Genomic DNA, 6,675 nt, shown 5'->3' with positions numbered 1-6,675 from the left:
CACCACCTGCCATTTGCCATCCACCTACCACCACTACCCGCCGCCACCACCACCACCACCACCCACACCCACTAGCTACCACCCACCACTCGCCACCGTCACCCACCCACCCGCCACCACCTACCACGACCAGCTACCCACCACCCACCGTCACCACTTTCCACCACCGTCTTCCGCCGCCACTTGCCACCACTTGTTATTTCTCACTCTTTTTTATATTTTTAATTTTTTTAAACATTTTGTCAATTACCAAACGCGTTTGTAGTTTATGTTTTTCTAAAAATAAACAAAAAATAAACAAAAATCAGTTTATAAAATTTTTGTAAATATAAATTGAAAACGTAAACGTTACCAAACACAGAATTTTGGATTTCACAACATAATTTCAAGAAACAGTTTGAACCGTGTATAAGATTTTTTGTTTGTTGTTTTGTCAACTGGAGGAGCATCCATTGAAAATCCTTGGTAAAAAAGTTTTAATGTGAAGAGGGGGGTGTGCTGGAACAGATAGTTTTTTTTTCCTATGTAGGATAGAGAAATGGAACAAATCTGCTTTTAGTATTGAATGTGTAATTACAAGAACAATTTGACGATGGTTTGGTACCTTCCATAGAGAAATGGAACAAATCTGCTTTTAGTATTGAATGTGTAATTACAAGAACAATTTGACGATGGTTTGGTACCTTCCATTCTTATATGGGAGTACGTAGTTTCTTGATTTTTTTTCTTGCACAAGTCTTGATACAAGGATACAAAAAGAGTCTTGATTTTCACTGCGAGATTCACTACAATTACGCAAAACTATTAATACACACGACTGATGATCTTAATAGAATTTGCTTTCATGTATCCTTGCACATCAAATTTTGTTGCTTCAAACAGTCTTTCGAGCACAGAAGTTTGAAAATACTTCTTTCATACGTAAATAAATGTTATAAATCTGTAAACACTTCTATACAGGAGATGTCACTGAATTAACTGGGTAAAATTTCCTCTCTTTAACAAGTAGGAGGCTTCTTAATACGTAGACGCTTGGAGAATTAGCTTCATTGGTTGGGTTGCTTCAATAGAGCCTTCAATCTTTGGGGTTCCCAGTTGTACCAGTAAAAATGTATATCATGACTTTTATTGTTAAAGGGAATGAAGTTTCTCTGCTCTGTTATTGTTGTTGTAGCATTTCAGCTTCATGACACTATATCCACAGGAATTATAGAGTCATACACTCGTTCTGTTGCCTTCTTCGCCTAAAACAAGAAAGAAGAGTACACTCATAGAATAAGAAAGAGAGATGACAATGTAATCCACAAAAAATGGAGAGAGAGAGAGAGAGAGAGAGAGAGAGAGAGAGAGAGTACTTCTTGCTCCCAGTTAGTGCGCAATGTAATGATAAGAAGCGATAAAACTTGCACAATGAGAGCACATATAATCCCCAACCAGAGGCCCTACATCCGAATAAAAAGCAGAGAAAAAGTAAAGACAAGAAAGAAAGAGATAGATCGAAAGCAAGGAAAGATGAAGAACATACCCTTCCTCCAACGTGTATGACAAAAGCTAATAACAAAGCAGAAGGAATGCCCACAAGATAATATGACCCCAGATTCACAAATGCACCAACCTTTTGCCAACCACATCCTCTAACAGCCCCTAAATGTTAACAAACACAAACCAATTTGGTTAGCACAATCGACAGAGACTTTTATCTCAAAAAAACCGACTAATAATTTTCAAGGCTCAACCCTAGTTTCTGTTGTAAGCGATATTGTTGTGCACACAAATTTTTACGACAGATATAAACTTGTAACTATTGGATAGTTATCTTTTTGTCTGTGAGCTTAAAAAGTGATATAGATAAAATGGGAAGGAGAAGACCTGAAAGAACACATTGGAATCCATCCAAGAAATTGGATATTGCAAGGATGGGCATCATGGTTGCTACATATCTGACCACTTGTATTTCATTGCTATAAGCGTAGCCCCAGATGTTACGTATCAATATCAGGATTGCTCCTACCAAAACGCTCTCAGTAATGGCCATGACCATGACGACACACACTGCCAAACGTGCAGTTTGTGGGTGCCCTGCCCCGAGTTCATTTGAGACCCTTGTGCTGCTTGAGGAAAACACAGAGTATGAATCTATAGTGACAAGCAATACCGAAAAATTTGAGAAATCGCCCAAAATTTGAAACCTTAGTATGAATAAGGGAAGCCACTAAATTCAAACAAGTATAACAGACCTCACTGCATTACTGAGTCCATATGGGATCATCCAAACTGTTGAAGCTGTATTGAGGCTGTGGATTAAACTTATATTAGTAATGGATGATAATTTTTAAGATTTAATTCAAGAAACCCACTAAAGTTCCAAGAAGAAAATTATGCAATCCTAACCAGATTGAAAGCACCGAGGTTTCTAACTGAGGATTAGGAAGAAGACCAGATAGCAGAACCATCATTTCAAATGACCACGCTTCCATGCTGTTCAAGAAGGTCTCAATCATGAATTTTCATTACATAAAATCCATAAACAAACAATGGGAGAGTAGAGCTTAATAGAAACCTGATATGCACAAAACTTACCAGACCATGACAGCTGAAGGGATTGCAAGTTTGATAAAAGTGGGGATATTGTGCAAAGCCTCCTTGGAAAACCCAGTCCAACTCTTTGCACATGAAGGAGAGAACTTCACAAAAAGCACCAGCAAGGCCACATTTATCCAATAAGAAATGGAATTCGCCAAGGCAGCCCCTCTGATACCTAGGCCAGACTTGAACACCAGAAGCCAACACACGAGGAGGTGGATTAAAGTCGTGATTCCAGAGCTTATCATCATTGGGAAGACGATGTTTTGGGTTTGTAAGAACTTAACAAGGCATTGAAGAAGGCCATAGGCAAAAATGCTAGGGATCATGTAACATGCGTATAGTTGAGCTTGTTCGGATATGTCAGGATCTTGGCCAAGAAAGACAAGAATAGGACCGGTGTTTGCCCAAATCACTGCAAGAGGTATGCTTACAAGTGAAAGAACAAGCATGGCTCTTTGCATCTGTATCCCAAGCATATGGTATTGCTTTGCTCCATAGGACTGCCCACATAAGGTATCCAATGCGCTTGCCATTCCCAGCTAACTCAAAAACAAACCGTGAAACAGACGAGTGTGAAAATTTCATAATAACGTCCGTCGTATGTGCTCTTTTTGGTTATTGAGAAGACATTAATCACAAAAAAATAAATTTTAATTTTTACAAATTTAAGACGTAATTTCTGAAAGTACAATTCAGTATCAAGCTGAAACTATGGTTAGAAACCTATTTTCCAAACCAATGGTGATAAGATCAAATGTTTGAGCATATAATTAAGGTGGTGATGAAGCAAATACTTTAATTTCATCACTCAAGTACTAAGAAATTTGATTCACCGCGAAGCTATAGAGTACCTAAAATTAAGTGGATGTTTGACATTTTCTACAAAAAGTTAAAAAGTAAAAAAGTCATTCAAAAAGTAAAAAAGTTAACAATATTCCCATGTTTGGGTGGAAAAAAAATAATTAATAAATAGAGGGCAAAATTACAAATTTGCCCTTTTGAATTCAACAGCCAAAAGTGCATGGCAATGTACCTATCTTTACACATTTTACCAAATTGTAAGCCACGAATTCCCAAAGTCAACAAAATTGAACAACGCACTGAATGCACACAGTATGTGTCAGGAAGGGTACAAGAGTAATTTGGATATTTGATACAATATTTTATTATACGTTTTTTCGTAAAAAGTCAAAAAATTATCTCAAACATAGATATTTTTTTTCTTTACTTTTTTACTCAAAAAATAAAAAAGAGTACTTATATATATCATTCCAAACAACCCCTAATTAATAGTAGTTACCTTATCAACATCAACAGACTAGAATAAGCCATTTTTTAAACCTACCAAACTCAGAAACTAGTATTCATAAAACAATAAATATAATTTTGAAAAACCTGTCTCACTAGCAAGGTAGAATAAAAAAAAAGGGAGAAGTACTAAAAAAATGGTATTTGGGTAATTAAATTTAGAAGAAAAAAAATTACAAAACCTTGAACAAGGGCATTTTAGTAATTGCAAAAGTGAATTTCACCTGTTGGCAATTTTATTTATTTATTTATTTTCTTTCTTTCACTCCCCACTTAATTATAAATAATTGGCCCAAGCTTTGTACTGTAATTGCCCCAATAAAAAAACTCAACACAACCTGTCCCATCCGCAGTGCAAACTTAACGCCCCAAACTATGAAACACGCATGTAAAAATCCAGGCAAAAATGAACGTAAGAATATATAAAAGGACTATTTTAGTATCGATTTCTTTTTTTAAAAACAAAAATAATAGAAAGGTGGAAAACTATTCATATTTTTTTTTATATTGTTTTCATTTTGTTGAAAAAAACTTTTTAAAAGGGTGGATTGTTTTGAAAAAAAAAAAAAAAAAAAGTTCTAGGAAACATATTGTCAAAAAGTTTTATGTATTTTCTAAAAAATAAAAATAGAAAACAAAAAGAATCAGGCACAAAGAACCCCGCTACATAAATGTACAATATATCAAGATTTTACACCTTCGATACTTATATTCATATCAGCATATGATATCGGTTGATATAACATCAATATTGATACATATCATAATACCGTTATATACATATATATATATATATATATATAGAGGACAACAAAATTGAGAGAAACCCGCAATGAATTACTCACCAACATGCTAAAACCAGTAACAGATGCGAAGGAGCTGGCCATGGAAGCACCAGAGAGGACCAGCTCTCCAAGATGACCCACAAACATCACTGAAATAAGCTGTAAACAGAACTGTAAAAGACTGACACAGATGAGAGGCCCTGCAAGCCATAGTTGCTTCTTCACTTCTTCCACAATCTCCTTATTCCTCTTATTAATGCCCTTCTCGTCACTGTTCTTGTTCCTTTCTTCTCTATCAAAATCAAGTCCTTTTCCATCATCTTCATGGAGGATATCAATCAGAGGTGTTGCTAGGGATGGCTTTTCATCTTCTCTGTCCATCTTTCTTCTCCCTCTCCACTTGCACCCAGAGAGAGAGAGAGAGAGAGAGAGATATTTTGCATAATCATTATTGCAGTTTTGTAGGTGGTTGAAGAGTAAAAAGACTAAAGTGCCCATGTTGCTTTGCTCTCTATTTACCAAAATATCCATGAAATTCTTGTCAAACCAACAAATATTTCAATCAATCCCACCCTTTTTTTTTTTGTTTTTTTTAATGGAAGGATATTTATATTTATATCCCACCCTTTTTTTATGTTTTTTTTTTTAATGGAAGGATATTTATATTTATATAAATATTAAGACAATTATGTCCAACAATACAAACATCTTACAATGTGCTGGGGTCCCAGATTTTATACTTTTTAGAGCTAACTCTCGTAGGTTTGGTACAGTATTTCTAAAACGACCCTTTAAGTATTGGACAAACTGTATATAAGATTTGAATGTAAAGTTCAATATTAACAACGACACTTCTTGACCTAAATAGTGTGTGTTGGAATTAATACACATACCCGAGATTTATCTCTTGTCTTGTTTCGACAAAACCAACATTATTAAGTATTTGATTTCGAAGTTGACATATGACAGGTTTAAAAAGTTTACTTGTTAATCGAAAAAAATCCAAATAACTAAAAAAAATGAGTAAATTATATTGATTCAAAGTTTTAATTTACATAATACTTAAATTTATTTTCATTAATAATTGATTTGCCATATAAATTTTATACTAAAATGAAGTATATTTTTATTTAATTATTCTTGTGTTTTCAAAATATCTATATTAATTTCAGTCTATGTAGCATTTCTAAAAAGAAGACAATGTTATTATATTAAAAATATAAAATTACTAGTATTTTTTTTTGGTTTCAAATTTTAGAGACAGTTAACTTAATTTAAGAATAAATAATCAATAATTAAGTGACCAATTGAACGAGGGATTTCAATCAGTTACACATTAAACGTTTATTTATTTATTATTTGAAAATAATTAATTTTTATAAAACTCAAAATAATGTTTTGCTAATTATAATAAAAAAATATATACAAATCTATTTTTTAAATTTATTGTTTAACCTTAATAATATGTCAAGAATATATCTTTTTTGACATATCGCTAAATTCAAATAATAAGTGGTATTTTTATACTATTTTAGTGAGAAACGACACACAACGTTAATATACCCAAGGACAACTGAGGAGTCCGCGTCAACTTTGCGAACTGCCACAAAATGCCAAATCACATGTGATCCCACCAATTTTGGTCTGCTTTTTAAATTTAGTAATAATTATTAATAAATTATTTTTTTATACATTACTAAATTAAAAAAATAAATTTATATATTATTTTTTTTATAAATAATTAATTAATGTGTACATCATAAAAAACGATAGATAAAATGTGATAAAATAAAATAGTTATTCTAATATTATTGTTCAATTAATAAATAACAATGTTACAATGATTTAATTTATCATATAAGTGGTCACTTTTCTGAATCTCATCAATTATATTAAAAAAAAAAACACATATAAGTAATGAGATTTATTAAAACCATATGGTACACTAAGATTTTGTTTAATTAACATGATTAATAGTAAGAGATTAATAATACAT

At 32.8% G+C, this 6,675-nt stretch overlaps 1 protein-coding gene across 1 annotated transcript; it reads right to left on the bottom strand.

Moving 5' to 3' along the window:
- Positions 1-899: 899 nt before the first annotated feature.
- Positions 900-5,161, bottom strand: LOC114291573 (protein DETOXIFICATION 16). The gene is made up of 8 exons (XM_028235423.2): positions 4,740-5,161; positions 2,581-3,125; positions 2,392-2,478; positions 2,238-2,294; positions 1,870-2,108; positions 1,526-1,644; positions 1,356-1,442; positions 900-1,244 (listed from the first exon to the last, which is right to left on the bottom strand). The coding sequence occupies exons 1-8, from the start codon at positions 5,058-5,060 to the stop codon at positions 1,185-1,187; spliced, it is 1,515 nt and encodes a 504-aa protein (XP_028091224.2). The 5' UTR covers positions 5,061-5,161; the 3' UTR covers positions 900-1,184.
- Positions 5,162-6,675: the final 1,514 nt, after the last annotated feature.

Source organism: Camellia sinensis, chromosome 4 (genome assembly GCF_055761805.1).
Source record: "Camellia sinensis isolate YWXY chromosome 4, ASM5576180v1, whole genome shotgun sequence".
Lineage (NCBI taxonomy): Eukaryota > Viridiplantae > Streptophyta > Magnoliopsida > Ericales > Theaceae > Camellia > Camellia sinensis.
Note: the sequence above shows the minus strand (reverse complement) of the source record. Positions and strands in the feature narration are given on the sequence as shown.

Coding starts and splice junctions, on each gene's coding strand:
- LOC114291573 (XM_028235423.2), bottom strand. CDS start 5,060: ATGGACAGAGAAGATGAAAAGCCATCCCTAGCAACACCTCTGATTGAT. Junction 2,479..2,580: donor CCTTCAGCTGTCATGGTCTG/GTAAGTTTTGTG, acceptor CTTCTTGAACAG/CATGGAAGCGTGGTCATTTG. Junction 2,295..2,391: donor ACCTCGGTGCTTTCAATCTG/GTTAGGATTGCA, acceptor TTTAATCCACAG/CCTCAATACAGCTTCAACAG.